This window comes from Pipistrellus kuhlii, unplaced genomic scaffold (assembly GCF_014108245.1).
Source record: "Pipistrellus kuhlii isolate mPipKuh1 unplaced genomic scaffold, mPipKuh1.p scaffold_m20_p_11, whole genome shotgun sequence".
Lineage (NCBI taxonomy): Eukaryota > Metazoa > Chordata > Mammalia > Chiroptera > Vespertilionidae > Pipistrellus > Pipistrellus kuhlii.
The window spans coordinates 41984192-41997948 of NW_023425416.1; the positions used below are offsets into that span (position 1 = coordinate 41984192).

The following is a 13757-nucleotide window of genomic DNA, read 5'->3' on the forward strand; positions in this document are numbered from 1 at the left end:
GTTTACTGAACAGTCATAAACTGTCATTGTGATGGAAACGCAGCGGAGTGCAGTGATGACAGCGCGGTGCGGGCCACATTGCAAGGCCTGGCGGGACGGATTTGGCCCACGGGCCTTGTGTTTGACACATGTGCTCTATCCACTGAGCCAAACCGGTTTTGGTGAGAGTGGCAATTTTTGAGCATGCTTCCAGATAGAGTTGTCAGAGCTGACACCAGGCCAGGCCGTGAGATACGGTCTCACGGCCCCTTCCCAGCACGTGGGCGTTCTTTCACAGAACACTGCCAGCTTTCTGAAGAACAGGCTGACCCTGTGAACAACATGGTCAATGGTCAATGGCGTGACTCTGACGTTGCTTGGGAAAAACTGTTTTGTCTTGCGTTGCTTGTTCTGCAAAAACAGGATGTGGTTAACGTGCTTAAAAGTGGTCTTGCTCAAAGGGTCGCTGCTGCTCTCCGGACTCCCTTACTGCCAACAGCGTGGAGAATGGCAGAGTCCCTCTCCTCTCTGAAATCAATAATATATAATTATATATTTATAAATTTGGCCTGGGCTCCAGTGGTCATTCACTTGCCTTCGCTCCACAACAATACCTGGGGTGTGGGCTTGATTCCCAGTAAGGGGTATACAGGAGGCAGCAGATCAACGATTCTCTCTCATCATTGATGTTTCTACCTCTCTCTCTATCTCCCTTCCTCTCTGAAATAATTAAAAAGAAAAAATATATATATATATATAACACACAATAAAAAACAAAACTGCCCCCCATCCCCCCCCGAAGGATGAGGGGCTCATGGAGGGAGAGACAGGCCCGCCCAGTAGGGTGCTGACTGCAGGGTTTGGATGGTTTTCACACCAGCGTCAAGTGAGAGGGGCATGTGTGCTTCAAGGAGCAGAGGGGGCCCTACGAGCTGCAGAGACAGGTTCTGGGAGTAGGAGAGGCCGCTTCCGCTTCAAATCTGGGAGAAGAGAACCTCTCCCAGGAGGGCTGGCGTTTGGGGGTGGCCGCAGCATCCCCGCAGGTGCCAGGCCTTCCCAGGTGGCTGGACAGATGGAACCTTCTGCCATGAAGGAAGGGCAGAGGAGGGGAGATCACATACAGGAGAGACAGGATATGTGGGAGGAGGAAGGAAGGGAGGGAGGGAGGATGGAAGGAAGGATGGAAGGAAGGAAGGAAGGAAGGAAGGAAGGAAGGAAGGAAGGAAGGAAGGAAGGAGGGAGGGAGGGAGGGAGGGAGGGAGGAAGGAAGGAAGGAAGGAAGGAAGGAAGGAAAGAAGGAAGGAAGGAAGGAAATAAATCATTCCCCACCGTGACCCAAATACAGATGATCCCGAAATACGACTTTTCGAACTGTGCAAAAGCGATCCGTATCATAAGTTACCCAAGATATTATGATAAAATAGGCTTTGTGTTAGATGATTTTGCCCAACAGTAGGCTAGGCCAGTGGTCGGCAAACCACGGCTCGAGAGCCACATGCGGCTCTTTGGCCCCTTGGGTGTGGCTCGGCGTTAGAACCACTTTTTGGAGGCGCCCAGGCCGAAAACCGACTTCTGCACGTGGGCCAAGAAGTTTCCATCGCACCGTACCTGAGCGCCCACACATGGTATTTTGTGGAAGAGCCACACTCAAGGGGCCAAAGAGCCGCATGTGGCTCTCGAGCCGCAGTTTACTGACCACTGGGCTAGGCTAAGCTGTGATGCTCGGTAGGTGAGGTGTATTGAATGCACTTTCCACTTACGATGGGCTTACTGTAAACGAGGAACACCTGTGTATTGGGGGAGAGATCCTGGATGGGCTCGGCCATGGCTGTCACCTGAGAAGCCACGATCCCCAGCATGCTCCATGTCACAGCTGCGGTCACTCACCTTAGAGCGACTCAGTTGCTCAGCTTTGAGTATTTTTTCCAGCACCTTTATTCCAGCTCCCTCGGAACTTCCTTGCTGGGTTCCAGTCTTAGTCCCACCACTTCCCAGCTCCTCCTATACCTGTAAGGCCTTCTTCTAGTGAACATTCCTAGTGGCCCCGCCTCCCGGACTGCACTGTGACTGACAGGTATAACGGCAAACTGGGGCTCCTAGTTATTGATCAAAGTTGATATTATCTTTCTCCTAATTACTTCCTTAATTCTGGACACTACAGGATCTGTTCTGGTTATTCTTTTCTTCCCCAAAACCATCACCTGTGGCCCATTTTGAGGCTTTGGCTGCCATGTGGACTCTGCCTCCTGACTCAGCCAAACGGCTCTCCAGTGGGCATGTCTCTCACCTTCCCTCTAACTTGCCCCAAACTCAGGGTTACATCTTCTCAGGCCTTGGTTATGAACTTATGAAGCTATGAACTTCTTCAGGACAACATTTCCCTCCAATCTCAACTCGCTCTCTCTCTCTCTCTCTCTCTCTCTCCCTCTTTTTAAGATAGTTCAACTTTTAAAAAATTTTTATTGATTTTTTTACAGAGAGGAAGAGAGAGGGATAGAGAGGAACATCAATGAGAGAGAAACACTGATCAGCTGCCTCTTGCACATCTCCTACCAGGGATGTGCCCACAACCAAGGTACATGCCCTTGACCGGAATCGAACCTGGGACCCTTCAGTCCGCAGGCTGGCGCTCTATCCACTGAGCCAAACTGGTCAGGGCCACTCTCCGCTCTTAACAGGATGTACAGTAAATGGCGTTTATGGCAGTTCGGTTGCCCTTCCAAGAGAGGGGGATGAGGCATTAAGAACGAACAGATCATAGGCCCATAGCAGGGAGTCGTCACCACGCAACAGAACTTCCGGCAGCGATGGCGTGTCCTGTGCCGCCCCACAGAGCAGCTGTGTGCACTTGAGAGTGGCTACTGAGTGCCTGAAATGTGGCTTGTGGGAAGAAGGAAGAGAATTTTCCCTTTCAACTGATTTAAATGTAGAGGTTAATAGCCACAAGTAGCTGGTGGCTACCATACGGCTGAGGTGGGGTGAAATGTAGGCAACTTCATGATCAGATCACAATCTCTCCGCTTCTCTCCACCCCCACGGCCAGCCTTTTAGAGCGAGTCATAACCAATGCCGTCTTCATCTGCTCACAGGCCTCCCGACTGGCTTCCTCTGTTAACTCTAGAACCCAGGCTCCCCTTAGCAGCCACGTGAGAATCAGGAGATAGCCTGCTTCTTCCCTCCTTACCATGGCCCTCAGGCCCATGCCTTCTTCCTCCCCGCCCTATCTCTGCCACCTGCCGCTTGCTCACACAGCTCCCCTGAACGTGTTCTCTCCCCTTTCACACACCAGGTGCTCTCCATCGCTGTCCCCCCAGACCCGAAGCCTTCTGATGGCTCAGTCTCCATCCATCACCGCCTCCTCAGAGAGAAGGGTCATGGACACCGTCCTTAGTCCCGGGCCTCCCATTCCTAGTCACTCACCACCCCTTTACTCTCTGCTGCTTTTTCTCCAGTCATTGTCACTGCTGGGTATGTGCATCCTTTGTTTGAGTAGTGGGGTACCAGCTATTTCCAGCACGGGCACCATGAAGGGAAAGACTTTGTCCAAGGTGAGATTTTTGTCCAAGTGAGATTCTCAGCCCAGTTATTTCTGTCTACACCTAGCAGCACTCAGTAAATACTACTCAGGCTGATCCTTCTGCCTGGGAAAAGACTCTCCTGTAAGGAGACACGAAGCTCTCCTCAAAGAATGCTTCACGTTCCTCTGCTCCTGGCTTAAGAGTTTTAGAGAACAGTGTTTACTGGAAGGAACATGACATATCTGCACTCCTTGACTAGCTCTGTGTTTTTAAAAAATATATATACATATTCCGGCTTTTGCTTCTTCTTAAGAAATTTTGCTGAAGTTACAGGTGGAGGGGGGGGGTTTGCATATATTGGTAAATGCCATTTAAAAGTAGACACACTCATGCCCTAGATCGGTGGTCGGCAAACCTCGGCTCGTGAGCCACAGGCGGCTCTTCGGCCCCTGGAGTGTGGCTCTTCCACAAAATACCACGTGCGGTCGCGCAGGTTCAGAGCGATTGAAACTTTGTGGCCCATGCGCAGAAGTTGGTTTTCGGCCTGGGCGAGCCTATTTTGAAGAAGTGGCGTTAGAACATTCAAGGGGCCAAAGAGCCGCATGTGGTTCATGAACCGCGGTTTGCCGACCACTGCCCTAGATGGTTTGGCTCAGTAGATGGAACATTGGTCTGCGGACTGAAGGGTCCCGGGTTTGATTCCAGTCAAGCGCACATGCCTGGGTTGTGGGCTCAATCCCCAGGAGGGTTCATGCAAGAGGTAGCCAATCATTGATGTCCTCTCATCATTGATGTTTCTCTCTCTCTCCCTCTCCCTCCTCTCTGAAATCAATTATATATATAATATATATATAATATATATATAAATACATTTAAAAATAAAAATAAAAGTAGACACCCTCAGAAATGAACACAGTGAACCTCAGTGGCTTCTGGGGCTGCCCCGGCCAATGTCTGCATGATATTGTCTGACTTTCTCTGCCCACAGCCTGACCCTCGGCAGACTTCCCCTCTTGGCTATTATTACTAAGGTGATCATAGAATAAATGTTAGGTTCCAGGAAATGGCTGACCTACTTCATCAATCAGGCAGATAGGTATCTGTTTTAAATTCTTTAGATAAATCAATCCTCTCCTACGAATTTAAACCAAGTGTTCCAATGCTGTTTCAGGTCACAGTTTAAAAACTTTCCTAATTTGGCTAAGAGTTCATTTAAAAAAATGAACAAACTCGGATCCAATGTTGATTCTGTCACACTCTGAGAGAAGGCACTTAGACACCCGGAGAACTTAGAACGGGAGAGACAGAGGTCCATCTTTCCAGGCTAAAGGGCTCTCACCACACATCATTCATGAGTAACTATCATGCTAACTTGGGAGAAAGAAAAAAAAATTTTTAAAGGGAAAATAGTGAAGGGCTTGCTTAGATGAGATGTTAAATGTCACTGCAATACACAGGGGGGGAAAAATGAAAAAATCTTCTTCCCTCCGACCCAAAGCCGTCTGAAGCTGATGCAAACCACACCTCTTTGCTTCCTTCTTGATCTTACAGTAATAAAGTTAAATAGCTTTATGGTTTCTCGGTATTTTAGACCCAAACAGAGCTGAAGCCATGGAAACCTATACCATTAGCATAAACGATGCATCACTTCCTCCTCTCCCAGAACCCCAAGTATAAATTCCTTTCCTTTGAGACTCCCAAAAGTCCTATTTCTTGACCGCTCCTATGGAGTTACCCTACCTAACAGTCATTGTACCCCCTCACACATCTGGACCAGTGCTAAGGACTGTTGAGGGGAGACTGCCTGCAGGCAGCCATGTAATATGTTACCAAGTCCATGCCCTTCAACTGTGGGAGACATTCCTTCCCTCAGAGCTTACTTACTCCCGCTGACACACTATTTTCACAAGTTTTAGTTACTCTATTAATATATATTTATAGAAAGCAACCTGATTATCTAGTTTTCACGTTCACAGGACTTGTGATAAGAAACAACAACTTAGATGGAAATGGTGTAGGGGGTAAGAATAACTGTAAACCAGGCCAGGAAAGTTTGAAAAGCACATCAAATTCAGAATGAAAGTAGGGTCATCAAAGAGTACTGAGACCTGTGGCAGACAGCAAAAATGGCCACCATTCTCTGCAGCTCCTCCTAGCAGGAGTCAGAATCTGCTTCCCCATCCCTTGGGCCAGGGCGGTCTGATGACTGGTCCTGGCCAAAGAACGTGGAAGAAGTGGCCTAGGAATCCTAACCCGAGCCTTAAGCAGACGCACACATTTGCATTCTTTCTTTGAATCCTGCCAGTCAACAGGAGAACAAGCCTAGAATGGCTCACAGGACTCAGGGGAATATTTCTTTATTTATTATTAAATTGTTATCTGTGTACATATCTTACCATTGCCCCCCCCCCATACATACCTTCCCTCCCCAGAGTTTTGTGTCCATTGGTTGTACTTATATGCATGTATACAAGTCCTTCGGTTGATCTCTTATCTCCCCCAGATCTCCCTACCCTCCCCGCTGTAATTTGACAGTCTGCTTGTTGCTTTACTGTCTCTATATCTATCTTTTGGTTCATCAGTTTATAATGTTCTTTATTATCCATAAATGAGTGAGGTCATTTCATTGACTGGCTTATTTCACTCAGCATGATGTTCTCCAATTCCATCCAGGTTGCTGCGAATGATGAGAATTCCTTCTTTTTTTATGGCAGCATAGTATTCCATCGTGTAGATGTACTATAGTGTTTTGATCCAATCATCTGCTGACGGGCACCTAGGCTGTTTCCAAATCCTAGCTATTGTAGATTGTGCTGCTATGAACATAGCGGGGCTCAGGGGAATATGTTACTTCCATTCACAGGTGTATTATGAAGGATACAACTCAGGGGTGGCCAGGTGGAAGAGATGCACAGGACAAAAGCCTCCCAACCCTCTTCAGGTGCACCGCCCAGCACCTGGATATGCTCACCCACCGACCCAGAGGCTCTCCAGATCTTCTATGCTAGACCTCCCTCTCCAGCCCCCCCCACCCCCCAACCCTTCCCCAGAGGTTGCGGGGCAGAGGGGAGGGGAATGGATGGGGCTGAAAGTTCCAACCCTCCAATTACATAGTCTTCCCGGTATGTAATAGGGGAAGGATAGGACTGGTGACAAAAGAGATTTGTCATCTCTTTGTTAAAAATTCTTTTTTTCTTTTTAAATACATTTTATTGATTTTTCCCCCCCTTTTTACAGAGAGAAAGAGAGAGGGATAGAGAGTTAGAAACATAAATGAGAGAGAAACATCGATCAGCTGCCTCCTACACACCTCCTACTGGGGATGTGCCCGCAACCTAGGTACATGCCCTTGACCAGAATCGAACCTGGGACCTTTCAGTAGGCAGGCCGACACTCTATCCACTGAGCCAAACCGGTTTTGGCTAAAAACTCTTTTACTTCATGATTTAAATTTTTTTTTTTTTTTTACATTTCGAAAAAGGTGTTGTTTGCCTTTAAAAAAATAAAATTGGTTTTAGTATATTTTGATTCTTAGCTTTTCAAAGCATAATTCTGGTTGAGGACACGTGGGCCATGCTCTGATACACCCGAGCCTACAAGTGGCTAAAAAAACGCAGGAAGGCGGCAGAGGACATTCACATGCGGTGTATCCACACCGTGTGAGGGAGAGAGAAGCAGCACAGACGCCACTGCACTGGCAGAACACAGTCCAATCTGGCCCATCTTGGGAGTTTGTGGTCAGACGAGAGCTCTGGTCTGTGTCTCTTGGCTACAGCAAACCATGCCTGACTGCTTCCCACCAAAATCCCAGCTGACGTTCAGGCATTTAACCAGAAAGCCACATCCGACACGAGCAGAGCCAGAGTCATCAGAAGAGATTTTTTATCTCATGAATCACTCTTACCAGTGACTTCATTCACTCAATCAAGGTCATTGTTTTTTTTAATATATTTTATTGATTCCCTAGAGAGGAAGAGAGAGGGATAGAGAGCCAGAAACATCAATGAGAGAGATTCATCAACCAGCTGCCTCCTGCACCCCCCCCACCGGGGATGTGCCCGCAACCAAGGTACATGTCCTTGACCAGAATCGAACCCGGGACCCTTCAGTCCCCAGGCCGACGCTCTATCCACCGAGCCAAACCAGCTTCAGCCAAGGTCATTTCTTTACAGCAAGTGAACAGCACAGGCCGAGAGGCGGGAAGCAGGAGCCTTGTCAGGGCCGCCCTGATGGAGGAGGGCGGGTGTGCCAGAGACAGAGTCTTAGAAATGGTCACTGGGTCCATCCTCACTCCCCACCCCCCACAGTCAGCACTCAGTGCCCCGGGGGAGTGGGCTCTGTCTGCTCTGTGCGTGCTGATCAGGAGCTGGTCAGGGGCAGTCCTCAGCACCAAGGACACTGCTAGTCAGAAAAACACAGATGCTCCATTTTACGTCTGTTGTATGTATGTCCTCTCATCTCAGACCTGCACAACCCGGTCCACGAATCCTGTGGATGGGCATGCACGTGTGCATGTGTGTGTGTGTGTGTGTGTGTGTGTGTGTGTGTGTGAGAGAGAGAGAAAGAGAAAGTGTGTGTGTGTGTGTGTGTGTGTAGAAAGCCTTATTTTGATATAATTCACAGCCATACAATTTCACTCATTTAAACTGTATAGTGCAGTGGTTTTTAGCATACTACAGAGCTATGCAACTGTCACCACAATCAATTCTAGAATATTTTCATCACTCCAAAAAAATACCCTGCACCCTTTAGCAGTGAGTCCCCACCCCCCACCCCAACCCTCCCCTTCTCCCCTTTCTCTGCTCTAGGCAACCAGGAATCTTCCTGTGTCAATAGATTTGCCAATTCTGGACTTTTCATATAAGTGGAATCATACCAAAAGTATGGTTTGTGACTAGCTTCTTTTATTTAACATATTTTCAAAGTTCATCCATGTTGTGCCATGTATTATTATATTGACCGGCTGCCTCCTGCATGCCCCTTACTGGGGATGGAGCCCTAAACCCAGGCATGTGCCCTTGAACAGAATCAAACCTGGGACCCTATCCACTGAGCCAGCCCAGCCCAGGCTGTACCATGTATTAGTACTTCATTTCTTTTTATTGCTGAATGATAGTCCATTATGTCTAGTCAGTCATCAGTTGATGGACATTTGGTTTTTCCATCTTTTGGCAATTTGGGATAAAGCTAGTGTGAACATTTGTATATGAGTTTTAGAGTGAATATATGGACTAGATGGACTTTGGGGCTCTGAACCCACTGACACATTCAATAATATTGTGTATATAGGTACTTTTGAAACATGAAGATGCAGACCATTCGTCAGACTGATGAAACCAGTCAAGACCCTAGCAGTGTTTCCCAAAGTGTGGTACGCGTACCCCCAGGGGTACGGGAAGAGTTTGGTGGGGGTATGTGTTGCACCGGAGTTTGGTGGGGATATGCACTGCACCGTGCTTAGTGGCGCCTAATTCTACGTTCTCATGAGTACGAGGGGTACTCAGCGTGACGAAAATTATAGAAGGGGTACACATATGTCAAAAGTTTGGGAAACACCGGCCTAGAGGATTAGCACAGACTCTTCATTGGTCTTTGAGGCCTTGCTCAATGCTGCCTGCCTTTTCACGTGGGCCTCCAAGTCAGACAGACTCGGGGCTCAGGCAGCTGTTCCACCACCTACTTCCGTACCTCACACCTCTCTGAGCCTCTATCTGCTCATCTGCAAACGAGATAATGACAGACATCCTACCGCATGTGCCACTCTTGATGTTTATGGAGATAGCGCCTCTAAAGTTCTGAGCAGAATGCCTGGGTCTGTCACCCTTGAGTGTGACTCCTTTATGACCTGGCCAAGGTGAACCCCCTCTGACCTCCAAAACGCCCCCTGCTTTTCCATTTCTGCACCTAAGCTTCTATTACTCTTCCATCTGAAAACCCCTTCCCTGACAAATTCTGAGAAGGGTCTTCTGTCCTTCAGGTCCGTTTCAAGCTCCATCGGAGCCACCCAGCGCTTCTGATAATCCCTGCCACAGACATGTCCTTTTTCTGATTTGCATCTCTGCAAAATTCTTTCTCTTAAGGCACTAAATTGATGCCACTTGGTGAGCAATGATTTGTGTTTGGGTCTTCTCATTTGCTTTAGCCCTGTATCCATAGCACCCAGCGAAGTCCCTCCTCACTCCCATTTGCTTCCTTCCCAGGGTTCAGCAACACAGGCATCTGTGCCCCTTTTTAATCTAAAAGTAATTACAGCCGTAGCTGGTTTGGCTCCGTGGACAGAGCATTGAAGGGTCCCGGGTTTGATTCCAGCTAAGAACACATGTCCAGGTTGTGGGCTCAATCCCCAGTAAGGGGGTGTGCAGGAGGCAGTCGATCAATGAGTCTCTCTCATCACCGACATTTTTTCTCTCTCTCCCTCACGCTTCCTCTTTGAAATCAATTTTTAGAAAAAAAATGTAGCTCTTGTTCATGATTGCAAACATGGCAATTAAAAAAAAAAAACTTCATTGATTTTTACAGAGAGGAAGGGAGAGGGATAGAGAGTTAGAAACATCGATGAGAGAGAATCATCGATCAACTGCCTCCTGCACACTCCCCACCGAATGTGCCCGCAACCAAGGTACATGCCCTTGACTGGAATCGAACCTGGGACCCTTCAGTCCACAGGCCGACGCTCTAGCCACTGAGCCAAACTGGTCAGGGCTGTAATAAACAAACAAACAAACAAACAAACAAACAAATAAATAAAGCAATTACAGTGTTCAGGTGCAGGAGGAGGAGGAGGGCAGGGTGGTGAATAAGCACGGCACTTAAAAAAAATCCCCCTCCTGAAACTTATGACTCAGTGAGTGAAATCGAGGTCCTGACCTACATGTGATAAAGCATCATGATGGAGTCCAGGTGGGGCACAGAGGGCCTCAAAGGAAGACGGGACCAGTCCTTTCTGGACTAAGGGTCTAGGAAGGTTTCCTAGAGGAGTTCATGTCCGTCTTGACAGGTGGACATGTGATGGCTAGGTGGGCAGAGTGAGGGAATGCAAAAAGCATGAACAAGGGGAATACAAGATACAGCAGAACCCCAAGAGGGAGGAAGGGAAAAGGAAGGGAGCAAGGGAACAAGAACAAGCCTGTTAGCTAGGGTTGGTACATCCAAGAAGGGCTCTACTTCGTTTTTAGGTCCTGGAGACCCCAAATATCACTTCTCGGCTGCAGCACAGGACTTGGCAGAGGGAGAGGGAAAGGCTGACAAATGCAGGGGGGAGTATGAGAAGGGATCTCAGCCTGGAGGAATGTGGGGAGGGGATTCAGAGCTTAGACTTCCTCCTAGAGGCCACTTGGCAGGAAGTGAGGTGGAGGCAGAGAGATAAGAATGACAGGAAGTGGAGGGAACAAAGGAGTCACACCTGACAGCAGACCAGAGGGTGTGTCCTCTGTGGGGGAGTTGGCCTAAGGAGGGTGGGGAAGGTTAGCAAGGCCAGCTGAGGAGGGGGAAGAGGCTGACCGGGGCCTCCAGAGGCAGGACAGAGTGAGAGGACCGTGGCCCTGATGACTGCACTGGAGAGGTCCCTGGGAGTCCTCCAGTTACTGTGAGCCAGTAAAGGCCAATGGTGGACCCAGTCAAGATGAAGGATGAACAAAGAGACAAGGAATTGATGGATGGCTCTTAGAAACGGATAGTGGTGATGTCTGGACTGGATAGAAAGCAATCGCAACCCTAATGGTGGAAAGTTTCAGGTCAGCAGTAAAATCCAAGAGCAGGCTTCGGAGGCAAGAGAGTTTGGGGAATAGAAACACGTGGCCAGAGAGAGGATATTAGAGCTTAAAACTCCAGAGTTACACACACCAAGACATACCATATGCTGGATCATAAGACAAGTATCAATACATTTAAAAAGATTATGGAACCATCACCACAATTGAATTCTGGAACATTTCCATCACCCCAGAAAGAAACCCCATAACCATGCAGTCAACTCTCCATTCACACTATCAGCCCCTGGCAAATATTAATCTACTTTTTGTCTCTATCAATTTGCCTTAAAAATAATAATAATAATTTATATATATATATATATATATATATATATATATATATATATATATATATTTAAAATTGATTTTTTACAGAGAGGAAGGAAGAGGGATAGAGAGCTAGAAACATATATCAGCTGCCCCCTGCACACCTCCTACCGGGGATGTGCCCGCAACCAAGGTACATGCCCTTGCCTGGAATCAAACCTGAGACCTTTCAGTCCACAGACCAACTCTATCCACTGAGCAAAACCGGTTAGGGCTTGACTCTTTATTAAGCACTAAAAACCAGATACCTGAGGCTTGAATTCAAACACTTCCTATGAAGACACGTACCTTGGTCCACCCAGGAAACTGAATAAAGGTGTCCTGGGGCAAGTCTGGGATTCCACTGGGAATGGAGAAGTTTCCCACATAAAAGGCCGGGAGGGTGTAGTTAGATGAGCGGGCAGGGGCTTCACTGTGATGGCTTCCGTCGCTGCCGTGCCAGCCGCCCATGTGGCACACAGCGTTCTCAATGTCCAGCGGGAAGATCACCCAGTCTGTGAGGTTACTGGAGTTGAGGGTCAAGTTAGAAATCAGACCCTGCAAAGGAGAAACAGAGCAATGAGCTGGGGTCGGGAGGAAAAGGCATGAAGTGTCTGTGTTCCAGCCCTGAGTTCCTGGGGAAAGCAAACTGGGACAGGAAACATCAGCCATAGTAAACGAGACTCAAACGGTGCGTACATCCTCGTGGCACAGGACCTGGCTAGGGGAGAAGCACATCTCCTTGGAAAGACGTTTGCTTCCCAAACCACAGCTTTCTCTCTCCTTTGCAGGCCAGGTGTCCCCTCAAAAGGCCCAGAAAGGGGGTTGAGCTACTAGAGCTTTCAACCCCAAGCCCCCAATCTTCAGAGTTTGACTCAGCAGAGCCATTGCTAGAAGGGAAGAGAAGATGGGATCTGAGGAATGCAAAAGCACATGCAGCCCACTGTGGATGGAGTGGACAGACCCTGCCCCTGACATGTAACCCGGAGTTAGCAAGTCTTGACCTTGGGCTCCTCAGCAGCACCTACAAGGATGATCACATCTGAGTCCACTCACCTGGTGTAAGGACTAGTAAATGAGATACTACACATGAGCACACTTTGTTCCAAGACCCTCAGCAGATGCCTGAAACCGTGGGTAGTATGTTTTCCCCTACACATACATATATAGATACATAGAAACATACATACATACATACATTGTAGAGAGCCGGATCTGGGCACACCCGAAACTCCTTTTGACCTTAAACTCCTCTTTGGAAGCCAATAAATATGCTGTGTTGCCAATGGATAGAGCGTCGGCTTGGGGACTGAAGGGTCCCGGGTTCGATTCCGGTCAAGGGCATGTACCTTGGTTGCGGGCATATCCCCTGTAGGGGGTGTGCAAGAGGCAGCTGATCGATGACTCTCTCTCATCGATGTTTCTAACTCTCTATCTCTCTCCCTTCCTCTCTGTACAAAATCAATAAAATATATTTTAAAAAAATATGCTGTGTTGTCTGTGGTGAGTGTGACTGTCTGGGAAGGCACATGGACATTCTTTTAATTCTTATCAGCTGAGCCAGAGGACACTGGCAGAATCCTGTTATCAGTACTGATTTCTTATCTTTATCCATGTGCTTGGAATGAAGAACAAATAGGATGCTCACTTACCCAGATCTTGATATGCTAAATCTTGTACCAAAAAAATGAGCTTACCCAGATCTTGATGAATAGGATCTGGGCACGCCCCGAATCTCCTTTTGACCTTAAACTCCCCTTTGGAAACCAATAAATATGCTGTGTTGTCTGTGGTGAATGTGACTGTCTCTCCATCAGAGAGATTGAGCCCACCTAGCTCCCAGCTTTATGAATCTATTTCTGCCTCTTGTCTCTTTCTTTCTCTAATTTCTTCATCCCAGCTCCTCCACTCAAGAACCTGTCGTTTTCTGTGCGGGACTCGGAAAACAGAGAAAATGCCCACCGCAATACATATCTTTTCACTTAAAGAACGCATTTTGGGGCTTCTCTCTGGCATATCAGAATTGCCAGCATAAGTATTTTTGTGCTTCGGGTCCATTAGTAAGTAAAATGAGGGTTGCTTGAACACAAGCTCTGTGATACTACAACAGTTGATCTGATAACTTAGCTGCTACGGGACTGGTGAGCGATCGGTGTACAGTGTGGAGACGCTGGACAAAGGGATCATTCCAGGAAGGATGGAG

General features: G+C 47.8%; 1 protein-coding gene across 1 annotated transcript in view; it reads right to left on the minus strand.

Moving 5' to 3' along the window:
• The window catches only part of GLB1 (galactosidase beta 1), a 66732-nt gene that overhangs the window by 1478 nt on the left and 51497 nt on the right, over positions 1-13757 (minus strand). The window contains exon 15 of the mRNA XM_036432383.2: positions 11864-12112. Within this exon, the coding sequence (XP_036288276.1) occupies positions 11864-12112 (249 nt within the window). The remainder of the gene's footprint in view (positions 1-11863; positions 12113-13757) is intronic.